General features: G+C 41.7%; 1 protein-coding gene and 1 non-coding gene across 3 annotated transcripts in view; one reads left to right on the top strand and one right to left on the bottom strand.

The window, feature by feature from the left end:
- Nucleotides 1-7,344: 7,344 nt before the first annotated feature.
- Nucleotides 7,345-7,399, bottom strand: LOC139563368 (U7 small nuclear RNA). The gene has a single exon (XR_011672544.1). It is a non-coding gene; the product is annotated as a U7 small nuclear RNA (small nuclear RNA).
- Nucleotides 7,400-14,660: 7,261 nt separating this feature from the next.
- The window catches only part of LOC139563036 (sodium-dependent noradrenaline transporter-like), a 57,421-nt gene continuing 49,479 nt past the window's right edge, over nt 14,661-22,602 (top strand). Inside the window, exons 1-4 of one of the 2 annotated variants that reach the window (XM_071381290.1) lie at nt 14,661-14,793; nt 15,358-15,776; nt 17,905-18,036; nt 22,264-22,501. In XM_071381290.1, the coding sequence (XP_071237391.1) occupies nt 15,479-15,776; nt 17,905-18,036; nt 22,264-22,501 (668 nt within the window). In that variant the 5' untranslated portion in view covers nt 14,661-14,793; nt 15,358-15,478. Of the gene's footprint in view, nt 14,794-15,281; nt 15,777-17,904; nt 18,037-22,263; nt 22,502-22,602 lie in introns of both variants that reach the window. The other variant, XM_071381289.1, reaches the window with a different exon arrangement.

The raw sequence follows: 22,602 nt of genomic DNA, 5'->3' as shown, positions 1-22,602 counted from the left end.
CGTCCTGCACGGTGTTTGGCTGTAAGCACAACCCCCACCTGTGGACGTCGGGCCCTCATACCACCCTCATGGAGTCTGTTTCTGACCGTTTGAGCAGACACATGCACATTTGTGGCCTGCTGGAGGTCATTTTGCAGGGCTCTGGTAGTGCTCCTCCTGCACAAAGGCGGAGGTAGCGGTCCTGCTGCTGGGTTGTTGCCCTCCTACGGCCTCCTCCACGTCTCCTGATGTACTGGCCTGTCTCCTGGTAGCGCCTCCATGCTCTGGACACTACGCTGACAGACACAGCAAACCGTCTTGCCACAGCTCGCATTGATGTGCCATCCTGGATGAGCTGCACTACCTGAGCCACTTGTGTGGGTTGTAGACTCCGTCTCATGCTACCACTAGAGTGAGAGCACCGCCAGCATTCAAAAGTGACCAAAACATCAGCCAGGGAAGCATAGGAACTGAGAAGTGGTCTGTGGTCACCACTTGCAGAATCACTCCTTTATTGGGGGTGTCTGGCTAATTGCCTATAATTTCCACCTTTTGTCTATTCCATTTGCACAACAGCATGTGACATTTATTGTCAATCAGTGTTGCTTCCTAAGTGGACAGTTTGATTTCACAGAAGTGTGATTGACTTGGAGTTACATTGTGTTTTTTAAGTGTTCCCTTTATTTTTTTGAGCAGTGTATATTGTGTTTAACGAAATAATTAATACAAAAATTCTCAAAAATATTTTTGGGAGCATGAAATATACACTGAGTGTACAAAATATTAAGACATTAAGAACAGCTGCTGTTTCCATGACAGACAGTCCAGGTGAATCCAGGGTGAAAGCTATGATCCCTTATTGATGTCACTTGTTAAATCCACTTCAATCAGTGTAGATGAAGGGGAGGAGACAGGTTAAAGTAGGATTTTTTTTAAAGCCTTGAGACAATTGAGACATGGATTGTGTATGTGTGCCATTCAGAGGGTGAATGGACAAGACAAAACCATTAAGTACCTTTGAACAGGGTATGGTAGTAGGAGCCAGAGTCACTGGTTTGTATGACGAACTGCAACGCTGCTGGGTTTTTCACGCTCAACAGTTACGTTTTTTATTTTACCCCTTTTTATCCACAATTTCATGGTATCCAATTGGTAGTTACAGTCTTGTCTCATCGCTGCAACTCCCGTACGGACTCGGGAGAGGCGAAGGTCGAGAGCCGTGCGTCCTTGAAACACAACCCAACCAAGCCGCACTGCTTCTTGACACAATGCCCACTTAACCCAGAAGCCAGCCGCACCAATGTGTCGGAGGAAACACAGTACACCTGGCGACTGTGTCAGCGTGCACTGCGCCCGGCCCGCACCAGGAGTCGCTAGTGCGCGATGGGACAAGGACATCCCTGCTGGCCAAACCCTCCCCTAACCCGGACGACGCTGGGAGGGTTGTGACGCTGTGCCGCCCCATGGGTCTCCCGGTCGCGGCCGGCTGCGACAGAGCCTGGACTCGCACCCAGAATCTCTAGCGGCACAGCTAGCACTGCGATGCAGTGCCTTAGACCACCGCGCCACTCGGGAGGCCCTCAACAGTTTTTGATAGTATTTTTTTTGCCAAATAATTTTGGAGTTGACTGTATCTGTAGGGTCTTCTTGCTCTTCCAGCTGACACCCAGTCACCCTTGGCTGTAGCACAGTCCCCCAGTTTACCGTTCAGCCCTCTGGGAGTTTCAGGGAGTGCCACAACACCACATTGTTGGCACTTACTAGTTCCTCCAGTTAGCTTAAACTGGCAGATGACATCTTGTTGATTTTCTCTATTCTATTATTTTCTCAAAAAAGAAAAACAAAATCCTATTTGATAGTGTTCCAGAATAATAACAAAGTTCTGGGAAAATAAAAATATTTTGGGAGAAAGTTTTGAACATCAATGGCCAACCAACCGATATTTGGTTGTTTACGTTTGTTTTCCAACTCATTGTATAATTTCACAACCCTGGGATAGAGTGTGTGTGATTTGTTTCCAGACATCTGTTTGGAGCGGGATAGAGTTTTCCTGAGCTCTAGTACAAGTGTGGGTCAGCTTGCTCTTAGGTTGGAAAAGAGGATCCTTAATGGGGTGAAAGTGGCCAGAGAAGATGGGAGACAGCTGGGAGAGGAAGGTTTGTTAGGTAGGCCAGTTATTAGTTTGCTACCAAACCAATAACTAGCCTACGAATATTGTTGCACTCGCTTTGTGTAGGGGTCCTAGGCCTAGTTACATGGTCTGTAACCTGAATGAATGTGTGCATTTATGTGACAAATCAGCGTATGCGCCTAGGTGTTGAAGATACATGTGCCCAGGAAGACGGCAACCTAAACTTGGTCCAGGGCCAGCTCTGTCTATCTTGACCTCTTGGTTGGTCAGTCAAAGCAGATTATTATTTGTTCAAATGGTGAGGAAACATAAATATGTACAAAAGGGAAACTACAGGCATGCCCAAACTAAAGACTATAAAACCAACTAAAAGGCCTCCTGCCCACCAAACCAACCAGCAGCCTCACGGCTCTCCAAGCAGGAACTCTGGCTGATTACTGATTACACGTCGGGCACCAGATTGCTACAACATATGATGTGGTTAGCTGATACGCAAAATAGCTATCCAGGCGTTGTAAGATCTGGCATGCGTCAGCAACGTCTGGACAGAGGAAGGCGCCCACACTGTAAACACAAACCCATGTCCCCTTGTCAATAAATCTAATTTTTGATTGATAGGAAATTTAAATTGATTTATAGGACATTTTACTTGTTTAATAGGGAATTATTAATGTATAGATTTTTTCTTTTTTTTCTTTTTGGGAAGTGGTAAATTAGGCTTTACACCGATTTATCAATCACTCTAACCATCTTTTCTCTTTGATGCCAAATAGCATTCCACACCAACCAATAAACCCTGCTTCAAATTTGTTACACAGCTGATCCTATTGCCACTACAAAGAGCTTTTGTGCATCTCTGATTGGTGATTAATTTGTATGTCTGTTATAAGCAGCTGAAACTGGATGAAAAGTCCTATTATTAATTGTCGATTGATCAAATGACACTTGAAGGGAGTTTTTTTTCTCACTGTGTGGGTGGGGTCTGACTCAGTAAGACTTAACATTGCTGGGGTACTTAAATCTCTTCACATCTGTAGGTCACACGGAGAGGCTTATAGGCACAAAGGAAATGAACCACAATATGAACCAGAGGATTTGTAAAAGAAGCTGAAGTGTATAGTAGAGTATGATGTTTGAGACAGGGTGTTTAGAGCCAACACCCACATCCTAAGGAGCCCCTCAGAAATCTAATTTGACCTGACTGCTAGTGCCATTCTCCTGGTATGATGATTACCCAGCCAGGCTACATAGATGCACATGGTAAAGTGCTGCCCTTCATAAGGGATGTTCAGGGACACTAACAGGGCTCAACGCTGGTAATGACAGCTTGCACTAGGTCTCGTCCAGCACATTGTGTACTTCCATAGATCAAGGCCTAAATTATAAAATGTGCTCAGCGTGCAGTCAGTTCTTCAAAGTGAGGACATACAATTTAGAACGTGCATACGCATCTACAGTGGGGAGAACAAGTATTTGATACACTGCCGATTTTGCAGGTTTTCCTACTTACAAAGCATGTAGAGGTCTGTCATTTTTATCATAGGTACACTTCAACTGTGAGAGACGGAATCTAAAACAAAAATCCAGAGAATCACATTGTATGATTTTTAAGTAATTAATTTGCATTTTATTGCATGACATAAGTATTTGATCACCTACCAACCAGTAAGAATTCCGGCTCTCACAGACCTGTTAGTTTTTCTTTAAGAAGCCCTTCTGTTCTCCACTCATTACCTGTATTAACTGCACCTGTTTGAACTCGTTACCTGTATAAAAGACACCTGTCCACACACTCAATCAAACAGACTCCAACCTCTCCACAATGGCCAAGACCAGAGAGCTGTGTAAGGACATCAGGGATAAATTGTAGACCTGTACAAGGCTGGGATGGGCTACAGGACAATAGGCAAGCAGCTTGGTGAGAAGGCAACAACTGTTGGCACAATTATTAGAAAATGGAAGAAGTTCAAGATGACGGTCAATCACCCTCGGTCTGGGGCTCCATGCAAGATCTCACCTCGTGGGGCATCAATGATCATGAGGAATGTGAGGGATCAGCCCAGAACTACACGGCAGGACCTGGTCAATGACCTGAAGAGAGCTGGGACCACAGTCTCAAAGAAAACCATTAGTAACACACTACGCCGTCATGGATTAAAATCCTGCAGCGCACGCAAGGTCCCCCTGCTCAAGCCAGCGCATGTCCAGGCCCGTCTGAAGTTTGCCAATGACCATCTGGATGATCCAGAGGAGGAATGGGAGAAGGTCATGTGGTCTGATGAGACAAAAATAGAGCTTTTTGCTCTAAACTCCACTCGCCGTGTTTGGAGGAATAGAAGGATGAGTACAACCCCAAGAACACCATCCCAACCGTGAAGCATGGAGGTGGAAACATCATTCTTTGGGGATTCTTTTCTGCAAAGGGGACAGGACGACTGCACCGTATTGAGGGGAGGATGGATGGGGCCATGTATCGCGAGATCTTGACCAACAACCTCCTTCCCTCAGTAAGAGCATTGAAGATGGGTCGTGGCTGGGTCTTCCAGCATGACAACGACCCGAAACACACAGCCAGGGCAACTAAGGAGTGGCTCCGTAAGAAGCATCTCAAGGTCCTGGAGTGGCCTAGCCAGTCTCCAGACCTGAACCCAATAGAAAATCTTTGGAGGGAGCCGAAAGTCCGTATTGCCCAGCGACAGCCCCGAAACCTGAAGGATCTGGAGAAGGTCTGTATGGAGGAGTGGGCCAAAATCCCTGCTGCAGTGTGTGCAAACCTGGTCAAGAACTACAGGAAACGTATGATCTCTGTAATTGCAAACTAAGGTTTCTGTACCAAATATTCAGTTCTGCTTTTCTGATGTATCAAATACTTATGTCATGCAATAAAATGCAAATTAATTACTTAAAAATCATACAATGTGATTTTCTGGATTTTTGTTTTAGATTCCTTCTCTCACAGTTGAAGTGTACCTATGATAAAAATTACAGACCTCTACATGCTTTGTAAGTAGGAAAACCTGCAAAATCGTCAGTGTATCAAATACTTGTTCTCCCCACTATATATAAAATAAATCACACATAGACTACCGGTCAAAAGTTTTAGAACACCTACTCATTCAAAGGTTTTTCATTCTTTTTTACTATTTTCTACATTGCAGAATAATAGTGAAGACATCAAAACTATGAAATAACACATATGGAATCATGTAGTAACCAAAAAAAAGCATTAAACAAATCAAAATATATTTTATATTTTATATTCTTCAAATAGCCACCCCTTGCCTTGATGACAGCTTTGCACACTCTTGGCATTCTCTCAACCAGCTTCATCTGGAATGCTTTTCCAACAGTCTTGAAGGAGTTCCCACATATGCTGTGCACTTGTTGGCTCCTTTTCCTTCACTCTGTGGTCTGACTCATCCCAAACCATCTCAATTTGGTTGAGGTCGGGAGATTGTGTAGGCCAGGTCATCTGATGCAGTACTCCATCACTCTCCTTCTTGGTAAAATAGCCCTTACACAGCCTGGAGCTGTGTTGGGTCATTGTCCTGTTGAAAAACAAATGATAGTCCCGCTAAGCGCAAATCAGATGGGATGGCATATCGCTGCAGAATGCTGTGGTAGCCATGCTGGTTAAGTGTGCCTTGAATTCTAAATAAATCACAGACAGTGTCACCAGCAAAGCACCCCCACACCATAACACCTCCTCCTCCATGCTTTATGATGGGAAATACACATGCGGAGATCATCCGTTCACCCACACCGCGTCTCACAAAGACACGGCGGTTGGAACTAAAAATCTCCGATTTGGACTCCAGACCAAAGGACAGATTTCCACCGGTCTAACGTCCATTGCTTGTGTTTCTTGGCCCAAGCAACTCTCTTCTTCTTATTGGTGTCTTTTAGTAGTGATTTCTTTGCAGTAATTCGACCATGAAGGCCTGATTCACATAGTCTCCTCTGAACAGTTGATGTTGAGATGTGTCTGTTACTTGAACTCTGTGAAGCATTTATTTGGGCTGCAATTTCTGAGGCTGGTAACTCTAATGAACTTATCCTCTGCAGCAGAGGTAACTCTGGGTCTTCCATTCCTGTGGCGGTCCTCATGAGAGCCAGTTTCATCATTGCGCTTGATAGTTTTTGTGACTGCACTTGAAGAAACTTTAAAAGTTCTTGAAATGTTTCGTATTGACTGACCTTCATGTCTTAAAGTAATGATGGACTGTCATTTCTTGCCATAATATGGACTTGGTCTTTAAAAAAAAAAATATATATTATTTAACTAGGCAAGTCAGTTAAGAACAAATTCTTATTTTCAATGACGGCCTAAGAACACTGCCTTGTTCAGAATGACAGATTGTTACCTTGTCAGCTCAGGGATTCGATCTTGCAACCTTTCGGTCACAAGTCCAATGCTCGAACCACTAGGCTACCTGCCGCCCACCTACTGTATACCCCCCTACCTTGTCACAACACAACTGATTGGCTCAAACGCATTAAGAAATTCCACAAATTAACTTTTAAGAAGGCACACCTGTTAATTGAAATGCATTCCAGGTGACTACCTCATGAAGCTGGTTGAGAGAATGCCAAGAGTGTGCAAAGCTATCATCAAGGCAAAGAATGGCTACTTTGAAGAATATAAAATATATTTTGATTTGTTTAACACTTTTTTTGTTACTACATGATTCCATATGTGTTATTTCATAGTTTTGATGTCTATACTATTATTATGCAATGTAGAAAATAGTAAAATAAAGAAAAACCCTTGAATGAGTAGGTGTTCTAAAACTTTTGACCGGTAGTGTAAATGAATACATTATAACACATTTTATTTGTAAATCTAATTCAAAATCAAAAGAAAATGCACTTTTCCACGTCATGTTCTGTTAATAAATTACAATATTGGCGTGAATGTCACACAATTATGAAATCTATGCATGAGAACATTTTAGAAATTAGAATTCTATAAACAAGATGTTCAAACCCAACCCAACCATCCACTATTACTTTCCCACCCACTCCCACATGAAAAAATACTATAGTGTACTATATACTATGTTAGGAATACTATAAAAATCACTATAGTGTTTTTGCGGACTTTACTTTAGTATTCGCTGTGGTGTTTTTGCAGTATATACTATAGTAATTACTGTAGTGCTTTTGTGGACTGTAGTATACTGTAGTATTTACTGTAGTGTTTTTGGGGACATAGAAGTGGGGGTGGGGGGGGGGGGGGCTTTCTCCTTGAGGAAACCTACTGGAGAAATACTAAAAGAGCAAATTTTCTATAACCTGTAGGTAGGTAGGACTGGGTTCTGAACGGAGAGTTCAGAGCTTCTGCTCTTTTTTATAACCTGTATGGAGTATGGTATATACAGTTGAAGTCGGAAGTTTACATACACCTTAGCCAAATACATTTAAACTCAGTTTTTCACAATTCCTGACATTTAATCATAGTCAAAATGCCCTGTCTTAGGTCAGTTAGGATCACCACTTTATTTTAAGAATGTGAAATGTCAGAATAATAGTAGAGAATTATTTATTTCAGCTTTTATTTCTTTCATCACATTCCCAATGGGTCAGAGGTTTACATACACTCAATTAGTATTTGGTAGCATTACCTTTACATTGTTTAGCTTGGGTCAAATGTTTCGGGTAGCCTTCCACAAGCTTCCCACAATAAGTTGGATGAATTTTGACCATTTCCTCCTGACAGAGCTGGTGTAACTGAGGCAGGTTTGTAGGCATCTTTGCTCGCACAGGCTTTTTCAGTTCTGCCCACAAATTTTCTATAGGATTTAGGTCAGGGCTTTGTGAAGGTCAGGGCTTTGTGAAGTCAATACCTTGACTTTGTTGTCCTTAAGCCATTTTACCACAACATTGAAAGTATGCTTGGGTTCATTGTCCATTTGGAAGACCCATTTGCAACCAAGCTTTAACTTCCTGACTGATGTCGTGAGATGTTGCTTCAATATATCCACATAATTTTCCTTTCCTCATGATGCCATCTATTTTGTGAAGTGCACCAGTCCCTCCTGCAGCAAAGCACCCCACAACATGATGCTGCCACCCCTGTGCTTCACGGTCGGGATGGTGTTCTTCGGCTTGCAAGCCTTCCCTTTTTCCTCCAAACACAACGATGGTCATTATGGCCAAACAGTTCTATTTTTGTTTCATCAGACCAGAGGACATTTCTCCAAAAAGTACGATCTTTGTCCACATGTGCAGTTGCAAATCGTAGTCTGTCTGTTTTTTGGTGGTTTTGGAGCAGTGGCTTCTTCCTTGCTGAGTGGCCTTTCAGGTTATGTCGATATAGGACTTGTTTTACTGTGGATATAGATACTTTGGTACCTGTTTCCTCCAGCATCTTCACAGGGTCCTTTGCTGTTGTTCTAGGATTGATTTGCACTTTTTGCACCAAAGTACGTTCATCTCTAGGAGACAGAACACGTCTCCTCCTGAGCGGTATGATGGCTGCGTGGTCCTATGGTGTTTATACTTGCATGCTATTGTTCGTACAGATGAACGTGGTACCTTCAGGCGTTTGGAAATTGCTCCCAAGGATGAACCAGACTTGTGGAGGTCTACAAACATTTTTTATGAGGTCTTGACTGATTTCTTTTGATTTTCCCATGATGTCAAGCAAAGAGGCACTGAGTTTGAAGGTAGGCCTTGAAATACATCCACATGTACACCTCCAATTGACTCGAATTATGTCAATTAGCCTATCAGAAGCTTCTAAAGCCATGACATCATTTTCTGGAATTTCCCAAGCTGTTTAAAGGCACAGTCAACTTAGTGTATGTAAACTTCTGACCCACTGGAATTGTGATACAGTGAATTATAAGTGAAATAATCTGCCTGTAAACAACTGTTGGAAAAATGACTTGTGTCATGCAGAAAGTAAATGTCCTAACCGACTTGCCAAAACTGAAAAACGAGTTTTAATGACTCCAACATAAGTGTATGTAAACTTCCAACTTCAACTGTACTTGGCTTGTAGGTTTCTCACAAATTGGGATATGGTGAGAGGAATGGGCAGGGTAAATTAAATACTGTAGTATTTACTCTAGTGAATAAAAATGTGTTTTTGCGGACTATAGTGTTTTTGCGGATATTTCTGTAGTATTTACTACAATGTTTTTTGGGGGATAATACTGTAGTATTTACTATAGTATTCTACAGTATACTGCAAAATTCTATACTAAGTTGTTCATGTGATCGAGGGATATCACAGTGTGTAGTATAGTATTCTACATTATACTACAGTTTACTACAGAATTATATATTAAGTACTGTAGTATTCCATAGTAAACTTTAGTATTTTTTTTAATGTAGGCTAAATCTATAAAGAAACATAAAGTACTGTAGCCTAAGTTCATATTACAAGTGCATGGAAATCAACTTGAATGCCATATAACTTTGGCAATGCATTCAGTACAATATGAAACATAAGAACATGGTACTTAAGAAACCGCTCATTTCATTTAATCTCAAAAACATATTGAAAACAATCTAAAGTAAAGTGACCTACTCATCTTAGCTCAAACAACATTTCTCCATTCTCTTGTCTGAGTCACTTGGACTGAGCCTGAATGGCCAGGCAGAGGTGGAAATGCCTCTGCTCTTTCCAGGGTTAAGAGATGGGGTGGTACTCCAATGGCAGGGCAGGCCTGGAAGATGGAGAGCGGTGTGGACAGAGAGCATAAGGGTCCCTGGCTGGCTGTGGTCCTAGAGGAGGCTGGAGCCTTTCTGGACTGTTGTGAGACATTTCACGTCTCATCAACCTCATCTGATCTGAGATCAGGATCTAGATGGCCCACGGAGAGAAGAGGCCCCGGGGCAGAGAGAAGACAGAGGGAAGGAAGAGAGGGAGAGGAAGGGAAGGAGGCAGGCGGGTAGGCAGATGGATGGACGGATGCTGGTACACAGAGACAGAAAGGCAGGCAGGCAGGCAGGCAGGCAGGCAGGCAGGCAGGCAGGCAGGCAGGAAGACAGACAGACAGACAGACAGACAGACAGACAGACAGACAGACAGACAGACAGACAGACAGACAGACAGACAGACAGACAGACAGACAGACAGACAGACAGACAGAGGCATGGAGGAAGACAGACTGGCTGCAGGGGCCTGGAAGGGATGGTTGATAGAGGCCAGAAGGGAGGGAAGAGATTGCTTTGCCGTGAGCAGTTAGAATGTGATTCAGATATAAGGGTAAGGCAGCAGTAAATGCCGGCCTGGGTGTTAGTAGTTATCCTAGACCTAGGTCACTAGGATCTGCATCTAAAAGGAAGGGACACTTCCTTATGACAGAATGATGGTGCTCTATGTCATGTGGGTTGGTGTCAGAGGTTATCAGAACTGCTGTGGTTTTGGAGGACATGTATGCCCCTTTCGAGACAACCAGAGCACCGTAGAGCTGATCTAGGCCATCATTGCAATCCATCTCCAGTCACAGGTCATCTTCTAGGCTGACAACCAGGCACAACGCTGGACAGCCTATCCATCGAAGTGTAAGGATGTAATATGTCACCTAATGCCGAAAATCTATCCTGAGACGTCACTTCAACTGTTGCGTAATACTAGCCTGGAAACAAAACTGATATGTTTCACAAGTTTGTATTCCTGGCTATTTTAATACATTGTTATTAATGGAAGATGTGTATGGAAATTCACATTATGTATGTTAAGATTCAGTCCTTGGTTAGTGCATGTTTTTCTATTGCCATTTATTCTTTAACATGAATAGGCCTTTAAATGAATAAAAACATGAACTTTAGACAGATTTTGTAGGTATTGTTTGCCATCTGTTTGTCCTGGGTTCACCTATTCAAATGTAGCCTACCTTCACAATTCTGTTAAATGGGAGGAAATAAATCCAGAATGCCACAGAGGAAAACACCACTAATAACATATAACCCATCCATATAGGCCTCACCTCGCTCTTTCCTTTTCTATCACTTCAATTATTTAATCTTTACAAACAAAATGCCCCCAAACAGCCCTTTTAAGGTTTTATAAGAGAAGCCTGGAAAGCACTGGAGAGCTTTAAGGGGACATTCATTGACTTTAATGGGATAAACTGATCAACCATATCTAATAGAAATCATTGCCCATGGCAAAAGTTGGTGTGTTATTTAATTACGTATGGAACACAGTGCTTTTACCGCTTCTTAGAAAACTGTAATTCAATATATTTAGTTGAGAGAAGAAACAGATAAATAAAGTCCAAATTAAAACATTTCTGAAATAAGTTTTTATTTTCTTGCTTTCGGTAAAAGAAAAAACGATTTTAGAAAATATCAAAATAGAACAAAAATAGAACTGTCATTTTTAACTGTTCATACTTTCAAAAAATATAATGGCTTCAATATGCTACAAAAAATGAATAAAATGAAGTCTGTCAACACTTCTAAATATCCTATTGAAAATGTCCTATAATAAGTAATCCAAATCTACTTGCGTGAGAAGAAGGCCTATTCCATTCTCTGTATCCTATGCTACATTTACCGCGGATTAAATTCAACGTGTATGTACACATGTGTGTTCGTAAAGTATTCACACCCCTTCCCTTTTTCCACATTTTGTTACGTTACAGCCTTATTCTAAAATGTATACAATTATGTTTTCCCTTCATCAATTGACACACAATACACCATAATGAAAAAGAGAAAACAGGTTTCTTGAAATGTTTGCAAAAAAACAATAAAAATAATTACTAAAATACTTTAATTACATAAGTATTCAGACCCTTTGCTATGATACTCGAAATTGAGCTCAGGTGCATTCTGTTTCCATTGATCATCCTTGAGATGTTTCTACAACTTGATTGGAATCCACCTGTGGTAAATTCAATTGTTTGGACATGATTTGTAAAGGCACACACCTGTCTATATAAGGTCCCACAGTTGACAGTGCATGTCAGAGCAAAAACCAAGCCATGAGGTCGAAGGAATTGTCCGTAGAGCTCCGAGACAGGATTGTGTCGAGGCACAGATCTGGGGAAGGGTACCAAAATAATTCTGCAAACAATTGAAGGTCCCCAAGAACACAGTGGCCTCCATCAATGTAAGACGTTTGGAACCACCAAGTCTCTTCCTAGAGCTGGATGCCCAGCCAAACTGAGCAATCAGGGGAGAAGGGCCTTGGTCAGGGAGGTGACCACGAACCCGATGGTCACTCTGACAGAGCTCCAGAGTTCCTCTGTGGAGATGGGAGAACATTCCAGAAGGACAACCATCTCTCCAGCACTCCACCAATCAGGCCTTTATGGTAGAGTGGCCAGATGGAAGCCACTCCTCAGTAAAAGGCACATGACAGCCCGCTTGGAGTTTGCCAAAAGACACCTAAATGACTCTCAGACCATGAGAAACAAGATTCTCTGGTCTGATGAAACCAAGATTGAACTCTTTGGCCTGAATGTCAAGCGTCACGTCTGGAGGAAACCTGGCACCATCCCAATGGTGAAGCGTGGGGTTGGCAGCATCATGATGTGTTGATGTTTTTCAGGGACTGAGAGACTAGTCAGGATCAAGGGAAAGATGAACGGGAACAAAGTACTGATAGATCCTTGATGAAAACCTTCTCCACAGCACTCAGGACCTCAGACTGGGGCGATGGTTCACCTTCCAACAGGACAACAACCCTAAGCACACAGCCTAGACAGCGCAGGAGTGGCTTCGGGACAAGTCTCTGAATGTCCTTGAGTGGCCCACACAGAGCCCGGACTTGAACCCGATCAAAAATCTCTGGAGAGACCTGAAAATAGCTGTGCAGCGACGCTCCCCATCCAACCTGACAGAGCCTGAGAGGATCTGCAGAGAAGAATGGGAGAAACTCCTCAAATACAGGTGTGCCAAGCTTGTAGCGTCATACCCAAGACTCAAGGCTGTAATAGCTGCCAAAGGTGCTTCAACAAAAAGGGTAAAGGGTCTGAATACTTATGCAAATGTGATATTTCTGTTTTATTTTTTACATTTGCAAAAAAAACAATAATTCTGTTTTTGTTTTGTCATTATGGCATATTGTGTGTAGTTTGACGAGGGAAAAAAACGATTTAATCAATTTTAGAATAAGGCTGTAATATAATAAAATGTGCAATAAGTCAATGGGTGTGAATACTTTCCGAATGCACTGTATTTACAAAAGTATGTTTGACACCACTTCAAATTAGTGGATTCGGCTATTTTAGCCACACCCATTGCTGACAGGTGTATAAAATCAAGCACACAGCCTTGCAATTTCCATAGACAAACATTGGCAGTAGAATGGCCTTAATGAAGAGCTCAGTGACTTTCAATGTGGCACCGTCATAGGATGCCACCTTTCCAACAAGTCAGTTCGTCAAATGTCTGCTCTGCTAGAGCTGCCCTAGTCAACTGTAAGTGCTGTTATTGTGAAGTCGAAATGTCTAGGAGCAACAACGGCTCATCCGTGAAGTGGTAGGCCACACAAGCTCACAGAACAGGACTGCGGAGTGTTGAAGCGCGTAGCACATAAAAAGTGTTTGTCCTTGGTTGGGACACACCGAGTTCCAAACTGCCTTTGGAAGCAACGTCAGCACAATAACTGTTCGTCAGGAGCTTCATGAAATGGGTTTCCATGGCCGAGCAGCCGCACACAAGCCTAAGATCACCATGCGCAATGCCAAGCATCACCTGGAGTGGTGTAAAGCTCACCGCCATTGGACTCTGGAGCAGTGGAAACGCATTCTCTGGAGTGATGAATCACACTTCACCATCTGGCAGTCCGACGGTTGAATCTGGCTTTGGCAGATGCCAGGAGAACGCTACCTACCCCAATGCTAGTGCCAACTGTAAAGTTTGGTGGGGAAGGAATAATATTCTGGGGATGTTTTTCATGGTTCGTAGTAGGCCCCTTAGTTGCATTAAAGGGAAGTCTTAACACTACAGCATATAATGACATTCTAGATGGTTCTGTGCTTCCAACTTTGTGGCAACAGTTTGGGGAAAGCCCTTTCCTGTTTAAGCATGACAATGCCCCTGTGCACAAAGTGAGGTTCATACAGAAATGGTTTGTCGAGATCGGTGTGGAAGAACTTGACTGGCCAGCACAGAGGACCTAAACTCAATCTCTTCGAACACCTTTGGGATGAATTGGAAAGCAGACCGCGAGCCAGGCCTAATCAGCCAATATCAGTGCCTGACCTTACTAATGCTCTTGTGGCTGAATGGAATCAAGTCCCTGTAGCAATGTCCCAACATTTAGTGGAAAGCCTTCCCAGAAGAGTGGAGGCTGTCATAGCAGCAAAGGGGAGACCAACTCCATATTAATGCCCATGATTTTGGAGTGAGATGTTTGATGAACAGGTGTCCACATACTTTTGGTCATGTAGTGTATATTCCTTTAGGTCTGGTGCTGCGGGTTTGGCGAGGTGAGACCACGGGCGCATGTTGGCGCGCACTTCACAACAGTGGCGACGGCGTGCCAAGAAAGATCCAACATTAAGTGAGAAAGGGAGGAGCAGAAAAAACATTTTCAATTATAAAAAATCACGTGGAGAGAGAGCGAGCAAGCTGATTTAAAAGCTCTGAATGTATATCGTCTATCTCTCATGAGAAGGCGAGTCTTAAAGTTCCATCAGAATGGGCAGTCTCTCCTCAGACGCAGCAGGACGACAGCAGCAACGGGTCATGGAGAGGTGTCCGTAGCTTCACAAGTACGGACCAACCGTGGCTCCTCTTCTACTTATACGGGTTTTTAATGTGCTTTAATAACGATACTATACATCACTGACTATACTATTGCACGTTTAACTTATATTTTATGGTGTATTGCTGCCAGTTTGTATCAATTTGTTTGATTAACCAATGTTGCTTAGCTGCATTCAACAAATGCGCACGGGGATTATGAGAAATACGCAGGAGCAATGGAATAGCCTAAACCTATTCTACGACGTTCACCTGTTATTTACGTTTATTTTAACATTTTGAAATATGTTTCCAATAGCATGACTAGTAGTTTATATGATTTAATATAATATAAGACAATGTATTTGTAAAATATGACTGAGGTTTCTGAAACAAGGAAATACTTTTCTATCACTCATATTTTGCCTATTCCTCTCTGTGCGCTAGTGTAGCTATAAAACTTTTCATAACTATTCCACCTCTGCAAACTTCTGAGTGTATTTTTTTACCTCTCTAGCCGATGAATGCGGTGGAGTCCACTGTAGTTCGTGGAGAAAATAGTCACTTATGCAGAGTTTGCCTTTCCACGCTAGCGGGACTCCCATCGTCTTCACGGTCCACCGCAGCGCGAGCATCACCTCCGCCACGGATACTTCCTCCGTGAGGTGAGAGCACAAGGCCGTCGGCGAGCTGCACACCGACACCGGAGAAAAGATGAACATCCAGGTCCTGCCAGACCACAAGCTGTCATCAGTGGCCCCGCTGAAACCCTGCAATGTGGAGAAGAAGGAGGTGGAACTGATACTGGTGAAGGACCAAAATGGGGTCCAGTATACCAGTTCGACCATCATGCCAACCCCCAGCACGCACGGCACCCCCTGCACGGCTGAGGAGCTGGAGGAGAGGGAAATATGGGGAAAGAAAATAGACTTTCTCCTATCCGTCATAGGCTTCGCAGTGGACTTGGCCAATGTCTGGAGATTCCCTTACCTCTGCTACAAGAATGGAGGTGGTGAGTGAACTGTTATAACTTCTGTAAAGACTTCTGTTAAGACTTTCCCAGGTTCCTTTGGAACTATCCTCGTCGAGAACCAGCCTGGGTATGGCAACGCGAGACTGCTTTGGAACTAATATCAAGTTTGTTTTACTGTTGTGAAATAACTTTCTTCGTGAGTTTATGATCAAATGTGCCAATCTGTTAGTTTGTATGCTACCATACGTACCAGTCACTAGTCAGTGATTTATTTGAAATCCCCAAATAGCTTTGCGCAGGCTTTCTTGAGCCAAGAGGCTTTACTGGTAAGAGGGAAACGGAAATACCTTACTGCATAAATTCATTCAGGTCAGTGTAGTTTAAGAGGAAACGGAAATACCTCATTGCATAAATTCATTCAGGTCAGTGTGGTTGACTCAACTGCAAATACATTCACTGTATCTGGGTGCTACTGTATCTTACTGTAAAGAGTTGATGTATAACCCATTCACACCAGTTGCTGGCTCATAAGTGCTTTATTGCTGATGGAACATGTTAGGAAATATTTTAATACTCACAGTTGAACAGATAGCTATGCAAATATGTTAATAATTAATAACTTCATTTAAATGTGTCTAGATCAGCGGTGTCGAACCCATTTTTCCTGCGGACCGCGTTCGATCTTCACCGGGGTCTGGGGGGCAACACTTAAAATGGATTATATTTCCTCGCAGTCAAAATTTGCTAAGCAATTGTCCTTTAACTATTGGTTTTGGAATTTTGAATGGGCTCGAAAGCCAGATCCAGCCTGCAGGCCTCGATATGTGGTCTAGACTATTAAGAGTTACAGCCTGGTCTCATAATCTAGACTTAACATAGTAAAAATGTATCCCTGACACTCAAATTAGTATGACATGTTACAGATGGTTGGGGTGGGTGGGCGTGTAATGCTAACTTCAAGCAATCCAAAGGTTGCGAATTCAAATCTCATGACAGACAACTTTAGCTCATTTGCAACTTTTCAACTACTTGCTACTTAGCATGTTAGCTAAACCTTATTCATTTTAGCTAACCTTTAACCTAACTCCTAACCTTAACCCTAACCCCTAGCCTAGATAACGTTTGCCAAATAGCTAACGTTAGCCACCTAGCTAGAATTTGTAAAATATCATAAGTTCTGCAAATTCGTAACATATTGTACGTTTTGCTAATTTGTAACATATAATACGAATTGTGATTCTTAACATATACTAAATGTAATGCCTCGGATTTACGTAATACAAAATGCTCTGAGACCAGGTTGAGAGCGAATAATAATGGCTTAGGCATATTTCAGTGGCTCAGTAGTGGTGGTGGAACAAGTAAGCAAATAACTTGTAATATGTGTGCTGCATTTGTTTGCTAAGAAGAGTTTTAGATAACATCTGTTAGAAGTGCCAGTCAGGGTTATGACAAATCTGAAGAATGAACAACAAAGCAAAGGCTAACTACAGAGATGATTGACTGCCAACAATAACCAAAACAAGTGTTCAAAAAAAGAGAAAACATAAAAATTGCACCTGAATATATCTATAATCGAGCCGAGTGAATGTTAACAAACCAAAGTTCCTTGTTAATTACAAAGTGACATTTTGGGTTTGCCACCACAGACCTTCAGTAGCTTGTTGTAATAACAGTGTTTACTAGTGTTTACTACATTTCCTGTCCCCTTTGGCAGCATTACACTTCACGTGGTGACAATAGACATGTGTATCTTTATCTGGTGAACTGAGTGTTGCAGTGTTGTGTCCTGTGGTGCCAACTCTTCAGCTGTGGGTCATGTTCATTTGGCGCTCTATGAAAGGCTGTAATGTAGCCCAATGCTCAGCTCTTTGTTAAAATGTTGCATACAAGATATTTTAATTCTACTAGATGAAGGGAATTTTATTCTTCCTAGAATCCACTGGAACATAAAAAGCTACCAAGCATGGCCAATTCACTGTCTGTGCCTGGAGAGTCCATGTTGATGTCTGTTTCATGTGATTTTTCTTTAGATATCATCATCAACACAAATTGCTAGGGCGAAAAACACCCACAAAATGCTAAATATATTGTCTTGGCTGCAACACAAATGCCAAAAGGATCACGTTCAAAAACTTTGTTTTGTGGGGTTTTGTCGTGATTTCAGGTGCCTTTCTAATCCCCTACATTCTGTTCCTGGTGATTGCTGGGATGCCTCTGTTCTATATGGAACTAGCCCTGGGACAGTACAATAGGGAAGGAGCTGCTACAGTCTGGAAGATCTGCCCTGTCTTTAAAGGTGAGCTTTCGCTCTCTCTCCCATCTCTGTATTCCATCTCTTTCCTGACCTCTGCCTCATCTCCCACCTCTCACCTTCTCAAGGCTCCTGGCCTCTCTTTTCTTCTCTATCTTTGAACATCTCTCTCTTTTTTCTCTCACCTCTTGTCCTTTCCCCTCCTTCCTTTCCCCGCTCTTTTAGTGTTCCTTCCCAGTGGGCACACCACATCATTTCAATATGGACAATGTTGACAAGACGTTGATGAATGAGATTGCAACCTATATTCACCCACTCAAAAAGACAGCCAAAAGTTTGTTGAATTACCAATGTGTTATCAGTGACCACGTTTAAAGGCGCAAAGTATTCCGGATAGTAGCTCATATCCCGCTTAAGGTTTTATTCGGTATAAGCTGTTTACATGCACCTTTGATATTTTGTCAGTATTATGGATGCCCATTAGCTACTGCCAAGGCAAAAGCTACTCTTCCTGGGGTCCAGCAAAAATTACGTCCGTAATATAGATGATATATCCCGCTCATGAGTATCCCTGTATCCATGAATAAACGGAATACTTCTAATTTAAGTTAATTTGGGTTAAATGGAATAGTAACTGAACTATGGACACTGACTGTAGGCCTATAACCTCTCACATGTAGTGTAATATAATATTAACTCTTGCAGAATTATGGATTTCTCGTAGTGAAATTATACAACAAATGTTAATTTTGTCTCGGGAACAGAAGTTAAGAAATATCATTGATTTATTTCAGCATCTCTTGAGAAAATGCAAATGCTTCTGTAATGTGTTATCTTTCACACTGTTATGCAAGCAGACAGTATTTCAACCACATAAAATATGTACCCAAGACGAACTAAAGTCTTATCCGAAACGTGTTTCGTCGTTTTCTCAGCTTTTATTTTCCTTAAAACAGGTCAAACTGATGACATGTGGACAGACAACTTTACCGGTGTTAACTAGATTACTAATGCATTCATTTTATCCATGGAAGATATTATTCTGGTGAGCACTACTTTATTTAGTCTTCTGGGGCAACAAGTAATTTAAAAAATATATTTTAACATTTATTTAACTAGACAGAAGATGTAACTAGGCAGAAGTTATGACAGAAGAGAAGCTGCATGTATCAATCTTTAGTTGAAAAACAAATGGCAAATGCTGGAAATTATAATTTGGCCTCCCAAATGTTGGAAATTATAAGCAGAAACGTCATTTAAATTGTAGTAAATTAATTATAGTAGGCTAAATTATTATGGAATTACTTTTGTGGATCGAACTGAGCAGGTAACCTACTTTTTGAAGTGATTAGTTTGACAATCAGATGAAAACATCATCACACAACACTCCTGATATGTGAAACTGAGCCTGACAGCACAGAGCACAGAAACAACAGTAAACGGGATAGGATGTTTACATGCCACAGTATCCCGTCTTAGATCAGCCTGTCCCAGGCATCTTATCCAGGTTTCTTACAACCGGGATTCAAGCTTTTTCAGGTTATTGTAAACTGGATGTGATGTTTATATGCGTCAACTCAAACACAGAGTACTTGAGTATCCTGAATAATAACGGGATATTGATGTGCATGTAAATGTGGTCAGTATGCCTTCAACCATCTAAAAGCAAAACCAAATTCCAATGGAATTTCAATGTCTGGTTTTGGTTTAGTTGTCACCTAAATGTGTATCAATGCACTTTAAGCCATGTAAAAGCACAACAAAGTTGAAATGGTAACACAATGACAGTGATTTTGCTGATTAATACAACAACTTAATGTGTTATCACAGTGCTTCATGTAATAGCACAACCAAATGACCTGGATTACTGTAAAGGATTACATTAAAAGTATATACATGATGCAAGTGATCAATGCTGTTGGAGATTCCAGGCAGATTATTATAGAAATTGTGAAGATCTCCATAGACCTGCGATCTTCAACACATCTGCTTTATATGATTACATAAGAAGACATTTATAGTTACAGTGTCACCATTTGAAGGAGATGTATCTTCTGCTTGGAAAGTTTCCTCTGTGCCACTGAGTCTGGCTTTAATTCCAATTTCGCTTGATTTCAAATTTTATCTACAAGTTAATAATGAATATGTTGGATTCAACGGCTTCATCTCAACCAAAAATCTAAATTATAGAATAGGACAAAATCAAATCAAATGAAACTTTAAATGCACTTTAAATAAAGTTGTATTTGATTTTGTCCTATTCTATAACTTAGATTTTTGGTTGAGATGGAGCCATTAAATCCAACATATTAATTATTAACTTGTAGATTAAATTTGAAATCAAGCTAAACTTGAAACCCTAGGCCTATTTATTGTCTATTTTCAACTTGAATTGAAACAATAGCTGTTGATGCAAAGGCTATATAGGCCTAAATAGTATCATTAGTGCTATATGTTAAACCTCTGTTAAACCTACCCTTTGGAAATGACTTTAATAGCAACAGTGAATCTATTTAGTTTTTAAGTGGAGAGCTCTCATTCTCAGATAGCACAATGGTGTCAGTGATACATTTCAAAGCAAAGCACGGCTGTGCTTTTTTAAAACCCTGGATGGGAGACCAAAGGGATAGCCGTAGATAGATACATTCTCCAGTAAGAGGTGCTGCCCAGCCTATTATTTTTTTATGCTAGTGGATATAACTCACATACAAATTCAACATATTTTATTCAAGCTTTGTGTATGCTGAAAATTGGTAACCATGATGACATAATCCTTTGGTTGAAATTTCTTCAAACAACAGTTTTTGCAAATCCATTGTATTTTACACACAGAGTCCACGTCACAATACGTTGACAAATTACATTGAAACAACGTTGATTCAACCAGTTTGTACCCACTGGGTTTCCCCTATAATATCCTTCGTTCATCTCTCCTTTCTCCTATATACAGTACCTCTCTTTTTCATTTCCCCATCTTCATCTCTCCTTTCTCCTATATACAGTACCTCTCTTTTTCATTTCCCCGTCTTCATCTCTCCTTTCTCCTATATACAGTACCTCTCTTTTTCATTTCCCCGTCTTCATCTCTCCTTTCTCCTATATACAGTACCTCTCTTTTTCATTTCCCCGTCTTCAGCTCTCCTTTCTCCTATATACAGTATCTCTCTTTTTCATTTCCCCATCTTCATCTCTCCTTTCTCCTATATACAGTACCTCTCTTTTTCATTTCCCCGTCTTCAGCTCTCCCTGTCCACTTTTCCAAAAGCCTTGATCAGAGGAGAGAGGAAGGAGAGATGTGGTCTTTTAGAAGTATACAGTAAATCTCAATACACTGTACAACAATAAACATACAGTAGATATAGTGTAGAAACAAAGATATGCATTGTAATGAAGATGGACACATAAAGGCTGTTTGTTGATTAGTTTAACTACTGACAGCCTTATCACCATGGCATACTGTTACCACACACACCATGACATCTGACCTGTTGAACCTGAAAGCTTCACCAGAAGTTTACAGGCAGTGTTGTGATTTACAGTATGTTACACATTAAGTCTATTGTATATTGTTGTTTGGCCGGCAGGGATGTCCTTGTCCCATCGCGCTCTAGCGACTCCTGTGGCGGGCCGGGCGCATGCACGCTGACACAGTCGCCAGGTGTACGGTGTTTCCTCTGACACATTGGTGTGGCTGGCTTCCGGGTTAAGCGGGCATTGTGTCAAAAAGCAGTACGGCTTGGTTGTGTTGTGTTTCGGTGGATGCATGGCTCTGTGTCCGTACAGGAGTTGCAGCGACAAGACTGTAACTACCAATTGGATACCATGAAATTGGGGAGAAAAAGGGGTAAAAGACAATGTTAAAGTGACATTGTTAAGTTCATCTGCTGCTTGTTCTGATGGTAGAGTTATAGCACATCACATTCTGCTCAAATAATACATTGAATCAGGTGAAATAAGTGGTTGAATCCTCAAATTTCCTCAAGTTCTTTTTTAAACATAATACTAGCTGGTATTCCATTGCCGTGCTTGTTTTCAGTAGTCTCTGCTGTCCAAGGCCTTGTGGATACATGCAGCATAGTTTGGTTTGATATTTGTGTTCCCTGACACATACACATTTATGATTGGCATTACACAGGAGTAACAGCTTTCCACCCTCTGTAATCCTATGTAACCTACAGTATGTAACCATCTCTCTCTCTCTCTCTGCTCTCTCTCTCGCTCTCTGTTTCTCTCTCTGTTTCTCTCGTTCATATCCCTCCCTCCCTCCCTCAGGTGTGGGCTACACTGTGATCATCATAGCGTTGTATGTGGGTTTCTACTACAACGTCATCATAGCCTGGTCCCTGTACTACCTGTTCTCCTCTATGACCAGTGAGCTGCCCTGGCTCCATTGTGGCAACGCCTGGAACAGTCCGAACTGCACAGACCCCAAGCTTCTAAACGGATCCTTCCTGGGCAACGGGACGTCTTATGCCAAGTACAAGATGACGCCGGCTGCAGAGTTCTATGAGTGAGTACAGTGGGTTCTGTCCTGTCCCTGTTCTATGAGTGAGTACAGTGGGTTCTGTCCTGTTCTGTGAGTGAGTACAGTGGATTATGTGCCTGTTCAAT

The sequence above is a fragment of the Salvelinus alpinus genome, chromosome 33 (assembly GCF_045679555.1).
Source record: "Salvelinus alpinus chromosome 33, SLU_Salpinus.1, whole genome shotgun sequence".
NCBI lineage: Eukaryota > Metazoa > Chordata > Actinopteri > Salmoniformes > Salmonidae > Salvelinus > Salvelinus alpinus.
The sequence above is the reverse complement of the archived record's forward strand: the minus strand, read 5'-3'. Positions and strand labels throughout refer to the sequence as shown.